Source organism: Rhinichthys klamathensis, unplaced genomic scaffold, assembly GCF_029890125.1.
Source record: "Rhinichthys klamathensis goyatoka isolate OS25496 unplaced genomic scaffold, OSU_Roscu_1.1 h1tg000727l_1, whole genome shotgun sequence".
Taxonomy (NCBI): domain Eukaryota; kingdom Metazoa; phylum Chordata; class Actinopteri; order Cypriniformes; family Leuciscidae; genus Rhinichthys; species Rhinichthys klamathensis.
Window position 1 is genome coordinate 562,933 of NW_026607141.1, and position 20,652 is coordinate 583,584.

Here is a 20,652-nt window from a genome sequence, read left to right on the forward strand (position 1 = left end):
TTCGCTTCTTGTTTTTCACTTCAAACATTTGGCAAGTGTTTTCCATTCAGCCTCAGTAAGGAACGTATAGAACCATGATTACAAACTTGTCTTGTTCTTTTATAGACCGTAGACGTAACAGGGAGCTAAAATAGATTTTATACGTTTTTGTGGGATTTCACGGTTTGCTCATTTTTATTAACCCATTTTAAGCGGGGCATGCAGTGTGATTCTACATAATCCAAATTTCTCTCAGTCTCTCAGCCTCATAGGATTAACTTTATGTATGTAACGGAGAAAAAACTAAGACGTAAAACAAAGTGTGGCTGTTTTAAGTCCACAACATGCCAGATTTCACATATTTGCCCCATGGGACTCCATATGATATGATTTCATCTTGAGTTTCGGATTGTGTCGAGGCTTCAAATCAATTTTTACTGTGATTTTTAGGCATATAACGTATAAGACCCCCCACGCACAAACACGCACATATATATATATGTGTGTGTGTGTTTATAAAATATTTTTTATACATTTCTAATAACATTTGATCTATTTTTGCTGTTAAATAGTTCTGCAATTTTTAGATTTCTATAAAAATTTTTACAAAATGTATTTTTATATTTGTATTCATTTATATATTATGTATTCTTAATATTTGTATTTAATTTATATTATTATTACTTTTATTTTTTTAAGTCCAATTTTTCCATGTATTCTAGTTCACCCTAAAATGAAAATTCTGTCATCATTTACTCACTCACAAGTTGTTCCAAACCTGTATGCATTTCTTTCTTCTGTTGAACACAATGGAAGATATTTTGAAGAATGTCAGTAACCGGACAGTTGATGGACCCCATTGACTTCCATAGTATTTCCCCCCCATAATATGGAAGTCTATGGGGACCAGCAACTGTTTGGTTACTAACATTCTTCAAAATATCTTCCTTTGTGTTCATCAGGAAAAAGAAACTCATACAGGTTTGATGACAGAGTTTTCATTTTTGGGTGAACTATCCCTTTAACTGATATGAGGTCATAAAAACATCATCTCTAATAATTTGACCAAAGATAGAAATAGTTTAAATCTGTTGCAGACAAAAATGTCACAATGTCACATCATTGGACGCCCATGTCAATGCTTGAAATTTCCTGTCAACCACCCAAAAACTAATTCGATCAACCTAAATATAATTAGAATTGGCATGTTTCTCCTTAAAAGTTCCTCCCAGCCCAGCTATTTAGGGATCACATTTACACAAGCACACAAAAAATGACCAAACAGCAATACACTGAGTTTGGAGATTAGAAATTGTGGCCCTGTCTTAGAGGATCAGCTTAAGGGATAAATCTCAGACACAGACCCACTTCAGATCACTCACCAAACGCGTTCAGGACCTGCAGCTCCAGAGCCAAGAAGGGAAAAGGTAAGTCTTGATTACTTTAACTCATAGCAGAGTTACTTATTTTTTCCTTCAATTGATGTTTTTCACAATCAGATGCGAAATAACATTTATTTAAATGTACACTGTAAAACTTTTTGCTACAATTAGTTATAACTACTTAAAATTTGTTGAGATAACTTAAATAACTAACTAAACTAAAGTTAACAAAACTTAATATTTTAAGTCAAGCACGAACACATACTTTTTTAAGTTGAAACAACACATGATTTCTTATTCTAATGTTAAATTTAAGTTGTGATAAATAATCATTTTTTTACAGTGTGAATTAAGTATTCGTTTAGAGAAAAAGCTAAATAATTGGCTTAAGATTCTCCTAAAATTACAGACTAAATATTTTTTTTACTAAAGAACAATTCATTTTGAATTATTAATCAGGCTAATTGGAGTAATTGTATAATGTCATGATTTATGTAAAACCAGTTTCACGGTTTTTTTTTTTTGGCTATGATATGACTGGTTTAGAAGTTTTAGTTAATAATGATAAGTTAGTCAATTTCATGTCATTATCATCTGAGGAATATATAATATTGTAAAATATTGTGTGCATTTAATACCAGAACGCACATTTATATAATTTACATTAACTGAGCCTTTGATAAAAGCCCTGTTTGTTTGATAATTAATTAGCATACATTTCTCAAAGCATAATGTGTATAGAAGCTTAAGTCTTCTCTATGCTTGGTTTTGTTCTCTTGGTTGTGTCATACCACAGAGATGAATCCTCAACCTTTCTCTTTGCTAATTAGTCTTTGAAGCTAATAGGTTTTGCATTGTGAGAAGCTTAAAGTGCTTCTGTGGTGCTGGATTTTCCATTTTTCCGTACACAACCGATCTCTGCATTTTCTAAACCTCTACGCTGATTCCAAAGTCTCCCTTTGTTTCATAAGAGCCTTAGCTCAAGATTTCTCTTGTGCTCTGAAAAACGTGTTGAGTCACGAGTCAATAACGTTCAATGAACCTCCAAAAACCATGTTATGTAATTTTAGCATACAAGTCTTACTATTTATGATTTTTTTTTGTTGGATACATTAAAAGAATGCAGTTTTTTGTAGTAGTAATCAGCTCAAACTGATTTGTGCAAACGTTTTACCAGATTTACTTTCATTGATTGATGGTTTTACGCTTTATAGAAGCAACCAAATCAACTTGTTGATAGAAGAAAGTTGAGAGAAGAGGATGTGTATGTGATGAGGATTTCTACAAACAAATTAGCCATATTTGATACTAATAAAACATTCAGAACATTGTAGAAATGTAGAATATTTGAGAAGTTCCTATGTTAGCTTTTTGAACTGTATGTTCTCTGTTGGATTAGCCAATTGTGGTGATTAAAGGAATTGCACCCTGACGCTTCCTGCTCTAATTACACCTGCACTGTTGTGTTTTTTGTCTTTTACGTCACTGGCGTTCTCCCAAAAAGCAATTGTTTACAAAACATCTTCACAGAATCACTCAGGAGGCAAAAACAATGTTTGAGTTCTTGAGGTAAGAACGTGTCTGACTACACTACTATCAAAACACAAGCAAATAAACCAACAAAACTATAAAGAATATCATGAAATTTTGTTTATACTCATGTGCTCGCAGTAACGATTGTTCGTGGACGTGCTGCTTGAGTGCGTTTGTGGTGCTGTGGGTTCTGGTGTGGTTCTACCGGGACAACCTTGAGATTTCCAAGGTCTCAGAGAAGCACGTCTTTGTGACCGGTTGTGACTCTGGTTTCGGACACCTACTGTGTAAACGCCTGGACAAACGTGGTTTCCGCGTCCTAGCCGGGTGTCTCACGGAAAAGGGCGCGGACGATCTGAAGAGGGCGACGGGACCTTTCCTGAAGACCTGCATCTTGGACGTGACCAGCACAGCCAGCATTCAGAAGGCTGTGGAATGGACCAAAAAAGAAGTTGGAGATAAAGGTGTGTTTCAGGTGAACTATGAAATAAAGGTTTTAGAAACAAGTTTGACATCTTTGTTCTTAACTTTCCAGGACTTTGGGGTTTGGTGAACAATGCCGGACGTGCTCTTCCAATGGGACCATCTGAGTGGATGAAAATCGAAGACTTTGAAAGCACGCTTAAAGTCAACATGATTGGTGTGATCGAGATGACCATGAACTTCTTCCCTCTTGTGAAAAAGGCCCGTGGAAGAGTGGTGAACGTGGCGTCAGTGTTGGGTAGAGTGGCAGCCAATGGCGGCGGTTATTGCATCTCGAAGTTCGCGGTGGAGAGCTTCTCCGACTGTCTCAGGTATCACACTTCAAAAGCTCGTTTCCATCCACCTATTTTTGTGCAAATTTTGGGATATCACATAAAAAAAAACTCTAGATGGAAAAGCCAAGATGCGCATTCTAAACTCAATTAAGGTGGGACATTTTTTATCTGATAAGAGGACATGCACATAAACAACGTTAGAAACATATTTACTGAATAAATCCCTCAATCTGCAACAAAAAATAATATGACAGTGGACCAATTTCATCGACAAATGTTGGTTTGGTCATTCTGAAATGCCTGATATAAAAAGTCTGTCATCAAAATGGTCGGGTACAATTGGTTTTTCCTCAAAGATATTTTGCGCTAGTTTCCCATGAAGTGATGATTTTGTTCTCTTGAACACATGAAATGGTACTTTAAGCGCAAAATTTGTATGGGTTATTCAATTTTTGTCCATCAGCTAAATTTGCACCTTTGGATGGAATTAAAAGTCTGCCAATAAAAGGTCTGTGATAAAAAACAAATTGTTTATGTGTCGGTTTCGACATTTGACACCACCACTTCCTGTAATTTCAGGAGGGACATCCAGAATTTTGGGGTCAACGTGTGCATCATCGAACCTGGTTTCTTCAAGACGCAGGTGACCAGCTTGGAGCCCATCGAGAGGGAACTTCATCGCCTCTGGGACCAACTGACCCCTGAAGTGAAAGAGAGTTACGGAGACAAATACTTGGATAAATGTATGTAATATATGCAAACAATTACCATTTCTTCATTTATTCAAACATAGTCCATTTAGACGCTCTTTGTTTCTCCAGACATCAATATCCAGAGGCTGATTATGAACACCATATGCGACTCTGACCTCAGTAAAGTGACCAACTGCATGGAACACGCCCTGCTGGCCGCCCACCCAAGAACACGCTACAGTGCAGGCTGGGATGCCAAGCTCCTGTGGATCCCCTTGTCTTATATGCCCGCTTGCTTTGTAGATATTGCGCTGAAGCTGGTGATGCCAAAGCCAGCAAAAGGTGTCTAGATTTAGAGTGTGGTTAAAGGTCATTTTAGGCTAGATACTTTTAACTCTTTCCTTTGGTTCCCTTCGGATACACTGGAAGACACTCTATTTTGGGGTCTAATTTTGTACATTTATGAACAATTATACAAAGTATGTACACTGCGGGTTTAAAGTTTGGAATAATTATGCATTTTTTCCCCCCGTAATAAATATGAATTATTCCAAACTTTTGACCTGTAGTGTATTTCCACACCAAGCCATTTATCTTATTTCTCATTGGCATGTTCTTGCCGAATAAGTGACATTTGCCTGAACTTGCCTTGAAAATGCATCACCAATATATGTGCCTGTTGGTCAACTACTGTAGATGTGTTGCTAGTGACACTAGAGACTTTGACTTTTGGCATTATATTTGTATGAAACTGTCATAGGCCTACTGGTTTGCTTGACTTGCCACATTATGGATATTTTAATGGAATAGTTCACATAACTGTATAAACATAATTTAATAAATGTTATAATAATATTTTCTGTGTAGCCTATTGTCATCTGTGAACCAGTTTCTTCCCAGAAAGGTGAGCTTAAATCGATGGTTTGCTGGTTCTAGTTCAAACAAACTAGATGTTTTTGTTCAGTTGGTCAGAAATTATATACTGTCAGGTGAGTGGAGACCATTTCATTTATCAACAAATATTTCTTAAGAGCCATGAACATTTATTATTCATTAAACAGTTCGTCCTATGACGAAGAAATCATTAAACTGTTATCCCTGAAGCGATTCTAGTTAGGCTTAAAATTCCGAGAATATCCAGAAGATCGTTTGAATTTGTTCACGTCATCGTTCTTCTACGTAGCGATTGTAAAATGTTTTACTTTAAATATAGGCCTACACTTACTTCATATCGTATACATTTATATTATTTAATGCCTTGCTATATTTTCTACTGGGGTAACAGTTGTCAGAAGACGAGTTAAGTTACGGAGTTTAGATCGTTTGAAGAATATATTATTAGAATATATTAATTTACGCTTATAAACATCTCAAAAAGTGCTGTCTCAGTATCATGACATGAGATCACTTCGCCCCCCGATGATTTAAAAGTGAAAGTTATCTGTGACGGTGAACTTTTAGGAGACGCCAGTGTTGATAAAGTGCTTCTGGCGCTCACCGGATTCCACGCGCACCTGTTGACGCGACTCAAAACAAACCAGCCGCACGCGAGAGAGGGTGATCTCCGTTATTTGCGACCAGGACTAGTTTAAATCCCCATATTTACGCTTCAAATTTTTATTTCTTTTTTATGCGATACAGGAAAATGATCTCTTTCAGGACCCTACGACTGCCTAATGTTGGAGTTATTGGCTTACTGGCAAAAGAAGTGGCAAAAAGCAGCTCAGCGTGTCAGAATGTGGCGAGGAGGTCGTTTAATTTAACTTTCCGCGGAGCCCGCGAATTTACAGCACCTGTGTCCGTGGATAAACCAAAATCGAAAACGTGAGTCACTTTTATAATATATAAAAATGTTTATTGGTATCAAATGTTTGATAAAAAAAGAAAAGAAAAAGTAGCCTACATTTGTTTGGTGTTAGTGTGTGTGGAGGCCTAATCTTTTTTCATTAAAGCAGAAATATGACCAATAAAAGTATATTCTCTGGACTGGAGGACATGCTTTTCTACACTATAACTGAAGGAGCGGAGAACGTTCCTGTATCTCATTTCATCGGTGTAAGTTCTTTAGTTTACATACACACTGAATCATATACAACTTTTTTTGCACTAGCAGTTGCTAGTCTGCAAACTGAACATCACTGTATATGGGCAACAGCTGGGAGTTGCCCCACACATTGACTCAGATGCATGTTATGGGCTCAGTTACCATCACCACCCTTACATGTTCCCTCTGAAATCTGATTCAGTAGCTGGGCTGAGGTAAAAGGGTAAAACTCACACACGATTATCTAGACTTTGTGGTACTGCTGTAATGGGTTGTGTAATAATTTATACAGAAGGTCAGTAAACACCCCCAGTACCTATGGTCTTAACTAAACTAAAGTTAACTAAACTTAATGTTTTACGTCAAGCACGAATACATACTTTTTTTAAGTTGAAACATGTTTGATTTGTTTGATTATTGTATAATTAGAGTAATCTTTATAAATATTACTGTTTAATTAAAGTTTGCCCGACAAATTCAAGGATAGAACGGTATTCTCCCCATCTAACAGGCAGTGAAAAGCACCGGCCTTCTGACCTCTGACCCCAGATTGCGCGACTGCATGGAAAAGATTCGCGAAGCTATCCGGGAATCAGCCGGTGAAGCCATGATGGACCGTGAGCTGTTCCGAAAGTGAGTAAATTTTGAAAGTCAGACAAAAAATATCTGCGAATTTCCTGCATAAAGAGGAATATTTAACCAGATGAAGTTCTAGTTTCTAACATTTCCAACATTGTGACAGGTGTGCTGGTGGAAACATCGTTCTGCTGAGTCTCGCTTTCAGACGGAAGTTTATCATTCCCGAATTTGAGGCATTTGTTGGCATCATCAATCATATTTACCACACATCAAAACTGCAACATGATGGACATGTAAGAACTGTATTTTTAAATAATTTTTCCTCATTTATTTGTATAGTTGGACTCACTTCGAATCTTTTTCAGGTTACAAAATACATTCCCCATCTCACCAAGTTTAGTCCTGATCTTTGGGGCGTCTCTCTCTGCACAGTGGACGGTCAAAGGTAAATAGAAAAAGCTCCCTTAACTTTTCTATAATATGAAGTGATGATTTTCAAATGAACTCTTTGACTTTCAGGCACTCAGTGGGAGACACAAAGGTGCCGTTCTGCTTGCAGTCGTGCGTGAAGCCGCTGGAATACGCCATCGCTGTGCACGAGCACGGCACGGAGCGAGTGCACCACTACGTGGGGAAGGAGCCCAGCGGATTCAAATTCAACAAACTCTCTCTGGATGAAGACGGTGGGTGAGGAAATGTCATAGATTATCATATAAACAACCTACAGATGTTCTTGATGTCGAGCAAAATGCAAAAGATATACACATTTGGCTACAGAAAATATAGTGTTGGGTGTAATGCATTACTAAGTAATTAATTACTGTAATTTACTGTAAAGTAAGGGATTACTCTTAATTTTTTTGTAATTTGATCACAGTTACGTCTGATGTAATTGCATTAAATACAAACAATTCTATATGAAACAATAGTGGATTTAACACAGAAATGTAACGTCTAGTGTTAAAATGTATGTTTTAATGTAACCTTCTTTAAATACTTTGATCAGTTCAAGAAAAATTTATGCAATTTTATATGATCTATTTAAAAGAAATAGCAGTTTCATGTCTATCCTTATGTTGTTCAACTGGTCTAGGTTGATATAGGATTTAGAAAGTAATTAGTAATAAGCAAGCAATTCTTTTTAAAGAGAAAGAAGTAAAGTAATCTAATTACACTGTCAAGGATGTAATTAGTAGCTAGCTAGTAATTAATTATTTTGTAACACTTTACAATAAGGGTTCATTAGTTAACGTGAACTAAGAATGAACAATACTTCTACAGAATTTATTAATCTTAATGTTAATTTCAATGTTTACTAATACATTATTAAAATCAAAAGTTGTATTTGTTAACATTAGTTATTGCATTATTAACATCGACAAACAATGAACAACTGTATTTTTATTAACTAACATTAACAAAGATTAATAAATACTGTAACAAATGTATTGCTCATTGTTAGTTGATGTTGGATAATACATTTACTAATTTTAACAAATGAAGCCTTATTGTAAAGTGTTACCATTGCGTTTTTAGAGTAACTTACCCAACACTGCCCATAAGAAAGAACTTACAAATGAGATTTCTTTAATATCTTGTTTCTGCTAGACAACAATGAGAGTAAATGGAGAGCAGAATAACTCATAAGCAAAAACATTCCTATTGAAGCATTTTTATGCTTCTAGAGAAATCAAATAAATAAATTTGGTGACACTTTATTTCTACAGTGTCTTTGTTGCACACGTTACAGTAATTAATTTTTACTCAGTACTTCTATGAATAATTACACTTTAACATGGAAACCTTAAAATGAAAGTGTAACCATAAATTCATATTAAATGAAAAAACCTGTGAGCTGATGCTGGTTTTCTGTTCTTAGATAAACCCCACAATCCCATGGTCAACGCAGGAGCGATTGTCATCAGTTCACTTATCAAGGTAAACATAAACCCGCACTTTCACTGTGGAGTTTAGTGTCAAGTAGGTTTGTGTTTGCACTATTTACTTGTCCGATAATCAACTCTGCTTGCAACTCCAAAACAAACACTGATATACACTGACATGCGTGCCAGGCTATAATTCATTTGAGCTTACAGACCTTTGACCCAGAATTCCAGATCTGTGTGGACAGACACGGTGCATCTGCTACATGTGTTGTTTTGTGGTGAAGCTATGAGCAGGACTATTACTGGTCTGGATTGAATCCAGGCTATTAAAAGTGCCCTTTAGACCAAATGTATGTGATCTGTGCTTCCTAGGTTCTCCATTACAAGCTAGAATAGGCAAAAGCCTCGCGTTGGTAAAATTGACTGTTCCTCTTCTCGTTCTCTCCAGCCAGGTGTCAACAAAGCGGAGAAGTTTGACTATGTAAGTTGTTGGTTGCTGACATTTTTAAATTTCATTTGAAAATATGAAAATACATACGCTGACAGGCAGGTAGGAGATCCTATTGCAATGATTGGACAAACCTTTTTTTTTTTGGTCCTCAAATTTTCACAAAAGATTTTTGTTTTAATATTTAGACCACTTCTATTATTGATTGCTATCAGGATGTGTAGAGAGATTTAACCAAATAACAAAATGTGTTTATAAAACAAATTTCCTACCCATCCCTTTAATGGAACAATGTTTATTTGGCTATTAATCTCCAAAGCACCAAAAGTAGTGCATACAACTTTTCAGCTATATTATAAAGTCATACAGTAGTTCTTTTTACAGTAGTCGTTATTCCTCGAAAATATTGCTTTTTGGATATAGTCTATATCATATAGATAATGTCTTTATCCCCAAAATGTAACAGATGTGATTTCAGACTCTTTATTTGGCTGTTTTTTTATTTTGCTAAATGATTTTTGTTGCATTTCCTCACCAGGTGATGGAGTTTGTGAAGAAAATGACAGGCAGAGAGTATGTGGGCTTCAGCAACGCAACGTATGTCTTTCGCTTTGGCGTTTTACACTTGTTTTCCACGCAATTTCATTGCTATTGACTTACGTTTGATTTTCGTTTGGACAGATTCCAGTCAGAGAAGGAGACAGGAGACAGAAACTACGCAATAGGATACTACCTTAAAGAAAAAAAGGTTTGTACTTCAGCGAACATTGTTTTATATAAGCAAACTAGCAGGATGTTGTTGATTGTCCTTCTTTACAGTGTTTTCCAGATGGGGCGGATATGATTGACGCACTGGACTTTTATTTCCAGGTTGGTCAGGTGATTCTTCACCTGTTTTAATCAGTTCAATTATTTAAATGTTAAATAATCACTGACAGTCTCGACTGAATTTCCTCTCTGCCCCTCACAGTTGTGCTCTATAGAGGTCACGTGTGAGTCCGGCAGTGTGATGGCCGCCACACTGGCTAACGGAGGCATCTGTCCAATCACAGGAGAGAGAGTTTTGAGCACAGAAGCTGTACGAAACACACTCAGCCTCATGCACTCCTGCGGGATGTACGACTACTCGGGACAGTTCGCTTTCCACGTGAGTAAATTCAGAACTAGTCAGAGTCCAAATAATATGACTTTCAATCTATTCAACAGAAATATATATATATATTTTTAATTAGTTCAGTTTGCAAGTGTCAACCAGTGTTGTTTTAGCGTCATTTAGATACTATTATAGTTTTTTATTAATATTTAAAATTCATACAATTTATATTTTCTGTTTTCATTTTAATTTGAGTTTATTTTTGCCATTTTTATTAGTAGTTATTTTTTTTAATATGTCTATGCATTTTTTTATTTCAGTTTTAGTTATTTTACTAAATCAAGTTAGACTAAATGAAAATAAGAAATGTTGCTTTTGACAATTAGAAATGTAATAAGTTTAATAGTTTATTTTATTTCAAGCAACAGAAATGTTATGGTTTTAGTTATGGTTTATAACCATAAAAAATCTAGCGTTATTTATTTTAAAGATTTTTTAAATTAATATAAATGATTTTATGATATAGTTGCAGTATTTAAGACACAAATAAAGTAAAATTAAGCAATAATTAAAGTATTTATGTTTTGAAAATATCCTGTCCGATTATGATCCAAGTGCTCAAACTGCCTACTGTTGCTATGATTACCTTGTGACTGACAATTTACAGTATATAGACCAATATGTGTGTGTGTGTGTGTGTGTTTCAGAATAAATGTTATATTTACAAGAGTGCTTCAGAGAACATCTAAACAATCTGACATTAAAGATTTTTTTCTAGGTTCTAGTAGAAAATTGTATACTCACAACCGGCACAACGTCATAGAATGTCTCAGAACAGATTCACGCCCACTTTTAGGGGAAAATAAACTAGACTTCCCATAGACTTCACTGAGGCACTAATATAAAATCACTAATATAAAACATGTCAAGTAATTATATGTCCACCCTGCCTGCCATAGATTGTGAAAGATACATCAATAAACTTAATTTGGTCAATTTAAAAACATGTCCCTTCACTCTCCCAGCGTCAAATTGGTGTAACAACCTCACCCAGTGGCCAGAGGTGTCTTACCCGTACATTTACTCGTAGTCGTACCTCATCGAGTAACCATGGTAAGCCAGTGAACGATTTTACTTCGTTTTTGAAAGTAAACATCTTTAAATATATATATATATATATTATGTCTTATTATATACTGTACATTATAATATATCTTCTAATCTATATAATCCCACTGGGTGAGGTTGTTACCCCAATTTGACGCTGGGAGAATGAAGGGACATGTTTTAAATTGACACCCAGTTGCTTATATTGCCTGTTGCAGCGTACCATTGCAGCGTACCATCTTAGTCTATCTAAAGTTTTTGATACGTGTCAGGTTGGATTACCTGCTAAGTCCGGTGTGTCGGGGGCAGTTCTTCTGGTGGTGCCGAACGTGATGGGCATCATGTGTTGGTCGCCCCCAGTGGACAAAATCGGAAACAGCGTCCGTGGAATCCACTTCTGTCAGGTGTTTCTGTCATCGTCCTGTTGGTTTATCACCCTCTTTTTAATTCCAGACCATACATTTAGTATAAATGAATAATTTTGTAACCCTTCTGTATTTAGGAACTGGTGTCTTTGTTCAACTTCCACAACTACGACAATCTGAGGCACTTTTTGAAGAAGCAAGACCCTCGCAGACAGTCTGGTGACGACAGGGTAAACCCTACACTTGAAAAGCAGCTTTCACACCAACCACATGAACTAAACTACAACATTAAACACCAAAACAAGTTTTGTCAGCTTAGTTCCAGTAATGAACGCATCAAATCTGTGTTGTAGAACAAGTCGGTGGTGAATCTGATGTTTGCAGCCCACAGTGGAGATGTCTCAGCTCTGAGAAGGTCATTTTTTTCAGTTCACAATGTCTTCGCTTTGCCTCATAATTTGAGTGCCACGTAGATTACTTACAGCACTAGTCTCTTTTCTTCCATCAGGTTTTCTCTTTCATCCATGAATATGGAGTTAAAGGACTATGACTCTCGCACACCTCTCCATGTCGCTGCTGCAGAAGGTAGAATCATTTTCTGTAAACATTAAAGCCTCTTTTAGTGCCAAATACAGTTTATTTAATTATAAAAATCGATTTTTTCTTGTGTCTGTTCTGTTTTAGGTCATGTGGATGTTGTGATATTTCTGACGCAGGCCTGCAAAGTCAACCCTTTTGTGAAAGACAGGTACAGATCAGTTTCTTTAAACGTTTACCTTCATCTTCTTCCATTTTGTCATAATAAACCTTGTATCACTAATTCAGGTGGGGAAATATTCCTCGGGATGACGCCATGCAGTTCGGCCACAAGGATGTGGTGAAGATCCTGCAGGAATATGAGCAGGGCTGCAGTCCAGGCTGACGCAGAAGACCGAAGTCATCAATCCAAATCATCAACTATGGAGGGTGTGAATGTTACAAAGTTAAAGGGTAGTTCACCCAAAAATGAAAAGTATCCCATAATTTACTCACACTCAAGCTATCCATCCTAGGTGTATATGAGCTATATATAAATATATAATAAGCTACTTCAGAAGGCCTTTATTAACCCCCCTGGAGCCATATGGATTACTTTTATGATGGATGGATGCACTTTTTTGGACTTCAAAATCTAAGGTACCATTCACTCCTATTATAAAATTTATTTATTATTAAATTTTTTAATATAACTCCGATTGTGTTTGGCTGAAAGAAGAAAGTCATATACACCTAGGATGGCTTGAGGGCGAGTAAATTCTGGGATAATTTTCATTTTTGGGTGAACTAACCCTTTAAGGACTATATAGATCATGTCATCAGAAATTGCACAAAAAAGGGCACATTATGGAAATTGTCTATTTACAGAGAAAAAACGCTCTCTGTTTTTTTATTTGTAAATATGTTTTTTGTACATAATTTGTTGTATACATGTTTAATGTATGTTTAATGTGGTAATGTACTAATGCACAACGTACAGTATTTGTGAATAAACAAAACCAACCATACAGATTATCATCTCATCTTAACTTATTTTAGAATAATTTTCTTTCTTAAAGTCCCTGTAAAGGCAATTTAAAAAAAAGATTCTTTCTATTTTTTAAAGGAGCACTTCACCCATTTCAACATTAATCTTTATTGAAAGTGGGTCATATATGTAGTCGAAATGTAAAAGAAATTTTGAATTTGGTGCCCTCTTGACCGAGAAAAGACAGAAAATAACTTTAGGGCGCATTTGTGTGTAAGACCACAACTCCCAGAATGCACCACGTTGCACAGCTCCGCAAGCCACTCCCACTAATCCAGAACAGCGCAAAGTCGCAAACATCAGAGAAATCACTCTTCCGTCTACTCTACAGGACTAACGTTAGCTGCCAACAGAGTTAGAAATTCATTTCACACAAAATGTATAGTTAGTTGGCTGTGGCGAGCAGGACGAGGGACGTGAGAGCGGCGCGAGTGATAATGAACGACACCTGTGAGACGCGCCGGTCTCTCTCGCGTCTCTCACGGAGGAGCGGACGCATAAAACGAGGAGCGACATGACAGATCGAGAGAGGAACAGGCCTGATTTTATGGTGTGTTTTGTTTTTGTTGTGTGTGGCCAGTAGTGCGGGGCTGCTGGCTTATACTTTTGTTTTGTATTTGTTTATTTTACTATTAAAATGTTTAAATGTTCGCCGATTCCCGTCTCATTCTTCCCACAACAACGAACCCGACGCCGCCGCCTCTTGTTCCTCCATCAGCCTCAGCTGCTCTTCGCTATATTGTGCCTCGAATAAATAGCCACGAACATCAGTTTCGAGCAAAAGATTTTCAAAATCCTCGTCTTCCATATCGTGTGTCGTAAATTCAGGCATTATGGTAAATCTAACTCCTTGAGCGCTTGTTAGCTTAGCTTGCTGTCTTCCAAGCAAGATGGCGGATTAATAGTTTAGTTTCTTCAGGTTTAGTCCCACCCACTGATCTGTAATAGGCCGGTGGGGTGAGTGGGTCCCACGCCCTTGAATAATAATGAGCTAAAGGCTGTAGTTTTCTTAATATGCAATGAAATTTATCTTCCGTCCTATCGTGACGCAAAATGACGATATTTACGTCACGATAGGACGGAAGTAAAACACTTAAATCCTTTTTTCTCCCATCTCAGAAAAAAAAAACAAGCAAAATTCCACCATCATTATAATATATGACTGGGTTTCTAACAATACAAACCTTAATGCAAATGGGTGAAGTGACCCTTTAAATGTCTGTCATGGTTTTTGCAACTTTTTTTCAAGTAAATTACCCAACAAGTATATTTTTACGGTGACCCAGTAGTGCACAACACAATGAAATTTAAAAAGCAAACATATGTTCACAACACAACGAAATGAATCCACAACACAACAGAAATGAGCCACAACCCAACAGAAATGAGCCACAACACAACGGAAATGAGCCACAACCCAACAGAAATGAGCCACAACACAACGGAAAATGTACAACACAACGGAAAAAATACAACACAACGAAATAAACCACAACACAACGAAAAACGCTCCCGGCCACTAGAGGGCTCTCGGAGTGCGATAAAGTTAGTTTTCCTTGCCACTGTTTTATTGAGTCAGCAGTCTAAAAAATATATCAACACCACGATTAGTTGTATGTAGCTAACCATTGTATATCAACATTTATTCATTCAAAATCACCTACATGCATTATAGCTGCTTATTTGTACTCTATAATATTTTTGACGCGCTACAGCATAGGTCTTCAACCCTGCTCCTGGAGGCCCACTTTCCTGCAGAGTTTTACTCCAACCCTAATCAAACACACCTGAACCAGCTAGTCAAGCTCTTCAGGATCGTTTGAAAATCACAGACTGAACCAGGTTTGATATAAACTCTGCAGGGCAGTGGGCCTCCAGGAGAAGGGTTGAAGACCTCTGCGCTACAGCGCTTAAGGGAACGACTGCCAATTCCTCCAAGTTGTTAAAACGTATTAATTAAAATTACTTTTAACATTCAAAAACAGACACGACTAAAATCCGAGAGCCCTCTAGTGGTCGGGGGCATTTCCGTTGTGTTGCGGCTTTGTTTTGTTGTGTTGTGCATTTTCCGTTGTGTTGTGGCTCATTTCCGTTGTGAGGCTTAATTTCATTGTGTTGTGCACTTATGTTTGCTTTTTAAATTTCATTGTGTTGTGCACTACTGGGCCACTGCATATTTTCCCTGAAATGTTAAATGTATATTTTTTTAAATCTATTGTGACAACTTTATAACCCAGCAATTATCCAGAACATCCTATTGCGACCGAACAAAAACAAGCATTTTTTTTGCTAAGGTCTTCACCACTTGATCACCTTAGCAATTAGCAGTGCCCTGCCATTAGGGCGGTAACACCACATATAGTTAATCTGCCTGTATTTTAGTGCACCAAGATTGACGTGATTCAATCTACAGATATTAGGTAGCCTTTACGTGCAACTGTAAACGAATCTTGCACTACTGCAGATTCACATGCTTCTGCCTCAGAGATTAGACGGAAGTTGTGGCTTCCAGAGACAAAGCATATTGTCAAAACAAAAGCATATAAACTTACCTGAATTTTTACTATATTTTGAGGATATAACATAGAGTTTTTGCAGTTTTTAATCACTAACACCATCTTATCAATACCCTGGTAAATAAACGGGGCAAAAGCCAATTGCTCTGACTCAAAAGATTTGTGTCATTGAAATGAATCAAACTCCTCAGTATTACAGTAAATACGTCAGTGGATCCTGTAAGTATAGACAGAGTTTAGAGGTCTCTAACACTGTTTGTATCAAGTGGAAAGTATAGTGAACGGAAGGTATAAGAGACAGCTGTAACCACAATGCTGTTCTTCGGCCTTTGCACGCACTAAACCTCTCACGAATAAACCTCAGCCCAAAATGCCAACATTGATGTTGCTTTGGTTAGCAACAAAAATTAATCTGATGCCTTTTAAACACTCTTTGAATTCAAATAATAAAAAAAAATAACTTAGACTAAACTGTGAATTCAATTTTACTGCATGAGAAAGGTGTTCAAAAAGAGCATCAGTAACCGGATGAGATGGACATGTAAACGTGTAGGCTATTGGTACATGAACTATAAACAACCAAGAATATGCTAAAAACCTGTGTTTTGGACTTCAGAAAGGAACTGAAGTCCATTTTGGTCACCTCTGCTACTTCCTCATAACAGTATGAGCGGTCATTGGCTGAATCTTCAGCACATGCTCTGTTTGTGAACTGAAACCACAGTAACACAGTCACTTTTCTAAGATGCTCGCATACATGTGCTGTTTAATCTTGCTCTTCATTTGTGTGGAAGGTAAGATCTGTATTACTTATTTTTTTTATTCGTCTTTTTTTTTTTGATTTGTTAACCTTTTTAGAGGTTGCCAAGCAAAAAAAATGGTTGAAAAAAAACATATCCTGTCATTTCACTGTGCTAAACTGTTAAATTACAAATATGCTCAATATTCCATTTTCAAAGGTTAACTTCCATATCTGTGGGTTCAGCTAAATATAATTAAATGTGTTTCAGGTGTGTTTGGCGCTGGTACAGATGAAGTGAAGTCAGTGTCAGTGACGGAGGGAGATTCTGTCACTCTAAACACTGATATTAAAGTACAGAGAGATGATCATATACTGTGGATGTTTGGACCTCAAGAGACTCGTATTGCTGAAATCCACAGACAGAACATCTATATAGATGGCACCGATTTGATATTTGAGAAAATACTCCAGATGGACAATCAAACTGGATCTCTGACCATCAGAAACATCAGATCCGAACACACTGGACTTTATAAACTACAGATCATCAGCAGAGGAACTTCATACAAGAGATTCAATGTTTCTGTCTATGGTGAGTAAAGTGAAGTGTTACATATTATAAATGTACATCTATGTCAGACAGAATCACTACCTATGATCAAATTAAACATTACTGAGAACCCTAGAGAAAATATTTGAAATATGTTTCCTTTTTCAATAGTACATTGCAAATATACTAACAAAATTTGTACTATTTTTAAATATATTAAAAGTATATTAGGATCATGCTTTTACCTATTTTTACAATACAACTTTTAACACACTTTAAAATAATTGTACTTTAGTGTATTTTCTAAAAAGTGAAGTGAAAGTGAAAATATTGTTTATTTTTTAAAAGTGTATTTATTTGCACTTTAAAAAATATATATATATGTGCTGGAAATGATCATTGTAACAATGCACTGAAAATACATTATAGTATACAATAGTATTTTGTACAAAGTATAGCTAAGTTTTATTTGTCTAATAATGTACATTTGTTATTGAAGACAATAGCCTCTTGGGCAAGTGCACCGATATTGTTGCGAAGCATAGGAGTCATTCAGATCCAAGTGCAGATCCATACACCAGCAAACTCAGCAGAGAAGATCAGGCAAAATCGTGGTCAATAAACAGGCAGATATCAGGGCAGGCTGCAAACAAACAGGATACAGGAACCAGGTAAACGCATGGAAAAATGCTTGGAAATGTTCGCAGCAGCAAAACAAGACTTAGCCCAGAGTGTTGTGTGAGTGTGGCTTAAATGAGTTTTTAAACATGAGGTGCAGGTGTGTGTGTGTGTGTGTAATCAGCGCAGTGCAGGTGTATGGTGTAATCAGTCCAGGGAGATGCATTATGGGAAATGGAGTCCGTAATCACCAAGGGAGTGCATGGCTAATCGTGACAGATATGTGCTTCGGGAGACCAGAGTGCGAGTCCCTGCTTGTGGACCTTTCCTGATCCTCCTGTCCCTCCCCTATGGTCCCTCCTCTCTCTCCCACCTCACTTCCTGTCTAGCTGTCCTATCCTAATAAAAGGCAAAAATCCCAAAAATATACACTTATGGTATATTGCTAGTATACTTGAAGTTGGTCCAATTTAGTACTTAAAAGTACATTAAATACACTTAAAGTTATGCTTTACTACAATTTAATTACAACTAAAATATACTTATTACAAAATGAGTTGTTTCAAAATAGCACACTTCAAGTTAACTAACCATTAACACACTTGAAGTATACTGATAACTAGTCTGGCTGCAAGTATACTTAGCATATTTTTTTTCACCAGGGGACATTTAAAACAAAAATGTCAATTGCCTATTAGTTTACATTAGTATCTAGTAGTATTTCAATTACTGATCAAATTGACATTTACGGTTACTTATGTTATTTTTGTTTTCCAGCTCCTCTTCCCATTCCCATCATCACTAGAGACTGTTTATCATCATCATCATCATCATCATCAGAGTCCAGATGTTCACTGGTGTGTTCAGTGTTGAATGTGAGTGATGTGACTCTCTCCTGGTACAAAGGAATCAGTGTATTGTCCAGCATCAGTGTGTGTGATCTCAGCATCAGTCTCTCTCTACCTCTGGATGTGGAATATCAGGATAAAAACACTTACAGCTGTGTGCTGAACAATCCTGTCAGAAACCAGACCACACATCTGGACATCACGCAACTCTGTCACACATATGAAGGTACACCATCAGTGTCTATTCAGGTTTGCCTGCTGTTGATATAAGTGTTTACTTTTTTCCAGTAATATTTTGAGGAACATTTTTCATTATCTTTATCAGAGAACTTTTACCAGCATGCATTTATTAGGAAGATTGCTCATGTGCTGATATTAGTATTTTCTTTCCACAGAAGCTGTCCATTCTGAGAGTGTGATTCCTTCTCTGATATATGCTGTGCTGGGCATGACTGCTGTCGCTCTACTTTTTTTCCACGTCAGATCCAGACAGCTTGATAAACGTACATGTCCATTAGCGCAGAGTGCGAGGAAATTAGTGCTTTTCAATTAATTACCAGAACAACAGTATTGTGAGATGGACAGCGTATGAGCACTGACAATAAATGCATAAATAAATAAAAGAAAGAAAGAATCAAGGAAAGAAAAAAAGAAAAGTCAAGAAGAGCGTCAGACACACACGAAACACCGGTTAATTGATTAAGCATTTTGTGGATGACACCGAGGCACGATGCTTGAAACAATTAGTAAAATTTTGTAGACCAGTTAGAAAGAATGATTTGTTCAAGAAACCGATATTAAAGAACAATGTCCTTCATTCATACATCTACTGGGCAAACATGCGTAAAAGCAATAATAAAACATGACACAAGCAAAAGACTTGATAGACTGCGAGCCAATTGGGTGGAGCTTGACGTCCAGCTCCCCCTCGTTGGATGTAATGGGTGGAGCTAGACTGTCCAACCACACCCTAACCCTTCCCATAATCCCAAGTGGTGCTCACTGCAGAGTCAAGGGGGCTTCTCAATAGCCCTCCACGTCTCCTCCGTCCTCCATCCTCTGTCTTCCATCCTATGACCCGGAACCCGATCGAGCCATCTTGAAGTAGCCTACATCTAAACTCTCTAATGGCACAGCGAGGAGTCGAGGAGTGAGGCTTCCAGAGGAGTCATGAGCGAGGATGCACAGGTGTATTCTATGCCGAAGTCTTTCTTGTCGAGAAACCTGACACCCGTAAAATTTCTCCTCCCCCTTCACATCTGTCACAATAATTTTAATTTGTGCTTTACCGTTGCAGTTTAAATAAATTACATATCACACATACAGTATATCAACAGTGCATCTTGCTTTATCTTTATTATTTATTAATTAATTTAATAAACAAACTCTCAAGGGCAGATCTTTTGAGCGCAGTTGATGACGCAGTTAAGTGACGCTCCAGTGATCAAGAATATTCCAATATACAAAAAAGCTTTCCTCCGATTCCTCTGTCCTCATTTTCTTTCCTTGCAGCCTTCCCTCGCATCCTACTGGGGGTGGAGCTGCCTGAGACAAAAGGAAGCGAGGAAAGGAAAAGAGGACGTCTGGGTGGAGGGATAGAGTTATGGGTAGGGTTAGAGTGTGGTTGTATATTATAGCTCCACCCATTAGGCCCAAATTTCATTCGCTCCTCCTCGCTGGAGCTCTAGCGAGGAGGAGCTAGACATAAGCTCCACCCATTACTACACGCCAATATTATTGGGGAAGTGAGCACCACTTAAAAGACTTTACAAGCAGAAATTATAACACAATATTTAACAGTATTGTTACATAAAGTGTTATCAAAGTGTAAATCTGAAATATTTTTTACTTTTGTAAAATCATTTATCATAAGGCTAATTATGTTTTGCTTGGGTTAAATTTTTTTTTTCAAATGCAATGTTTGTTTTGAATACTATATTTATGGTTT

General features: G+C 37.0%; 3 protein-coding genes across 7 annotated transcripts; all 3 read left to right on the forward strand.

The window, feature by feature from the left end:
- Positions 1-843: 843 nt before the first annotated feature.
- Positions 844-4,758, forward strand: rdh5 (retinol dehydrogenase 5 (11-cis/9-cis)). Its single transcript, XM_056242470.1, has 6 exons — positions 844-1,406; positions 2,866-2,930; positions 3,033-3,358; positions 3,430-3,688; positions 4,232-4,395; positions 4,474-4,758. Exons 2-6 carry the CDS (start codon positions 2,914-2,916, stop codon positions 4,692-4,694), a joined length of 987 nt encoding a protein of 328 aa, XP_056098445.1. The 5' UTR covers positions 844-1,406; positions 2,866-2,913; the 3' UTR covers positions 4,695-4,758.
- Positions 4,759-5,669: 911 nt separating this feature from the next.
- On the forward strand, positions 5,670-12,822 carry gls2b (glutaminase 2b (liver, mitochondrial)). 5 transcript variants are annotated; one of them, XM_056242467.1, is made up of 18 exons: positions 5,673-6,168; positions 6,297-6,399; positions 6,900-7,021; positions 7,131-7,260; positions 7,333-7,412; positions 7,487-7,650; positions 8,847-8,905; positions 9,302-9,334; positions 9,840-9,898; positions 9,983-10,049; positions 10,121-10,171; positions 10,272-10,448; positions 11,774-11,905; positions 12,004-12,096; positions 12,220-12,281; positions 12,375-12,451; positions 12,551-12,614; positions 12,692-12,822. In XM_056242467.1, the coding sequence occupies exons 1-18, from the start codon at positions 5,975-5,977 to the stop codon at positions 12,786-12,788; spliced, it is 1,764 nt and encodes a 587-aa protein (XP_056098442.1). In that variant the 5' UTR covers positions 5,673-5,974; the 3' UTR covers positions 12,789-12,822. The 5 variants fall into 5 exon arrangements, with proteins under 5 accessions (XP_056098440.1, XP_056098441.1, XP_056098442.1 ...); XM_056242468.1 differs by having other exon boundaries at positions 5,674-6,168; positions 6,300-6,399; XM_056242465.1 differs by having other exon boundaries at positions 5,670-6,168; positions 7,131-7,412.
- Positions 12,823-16,526: 3,704 nt separating this feature from the next.
- LOC130077310 (uncharacterized) lies at positions 16,527-19,520 on the forward strand. Its single transcript, XM_056242514.1, has 4 exons — positions 16,527-16,740; positions 16,957-17,280; positions 18,634-18,930; positions 19,100-19,520. The coding sequence occupies exons 1-4, from the start codon at positions 16,692-16,694 to the stop codon at positions 19,255-19,257; spliced, it is 828 nt and encodes a 275-aa protein (XP_056098489.1). The 5' UTR covers positions 16,527-16,691; the 3' UTR covers positions 19,258-19,520.
- The last annotated feature ends 1,132 nt before the right edge of the window (positions 19,521-20,652 follow it).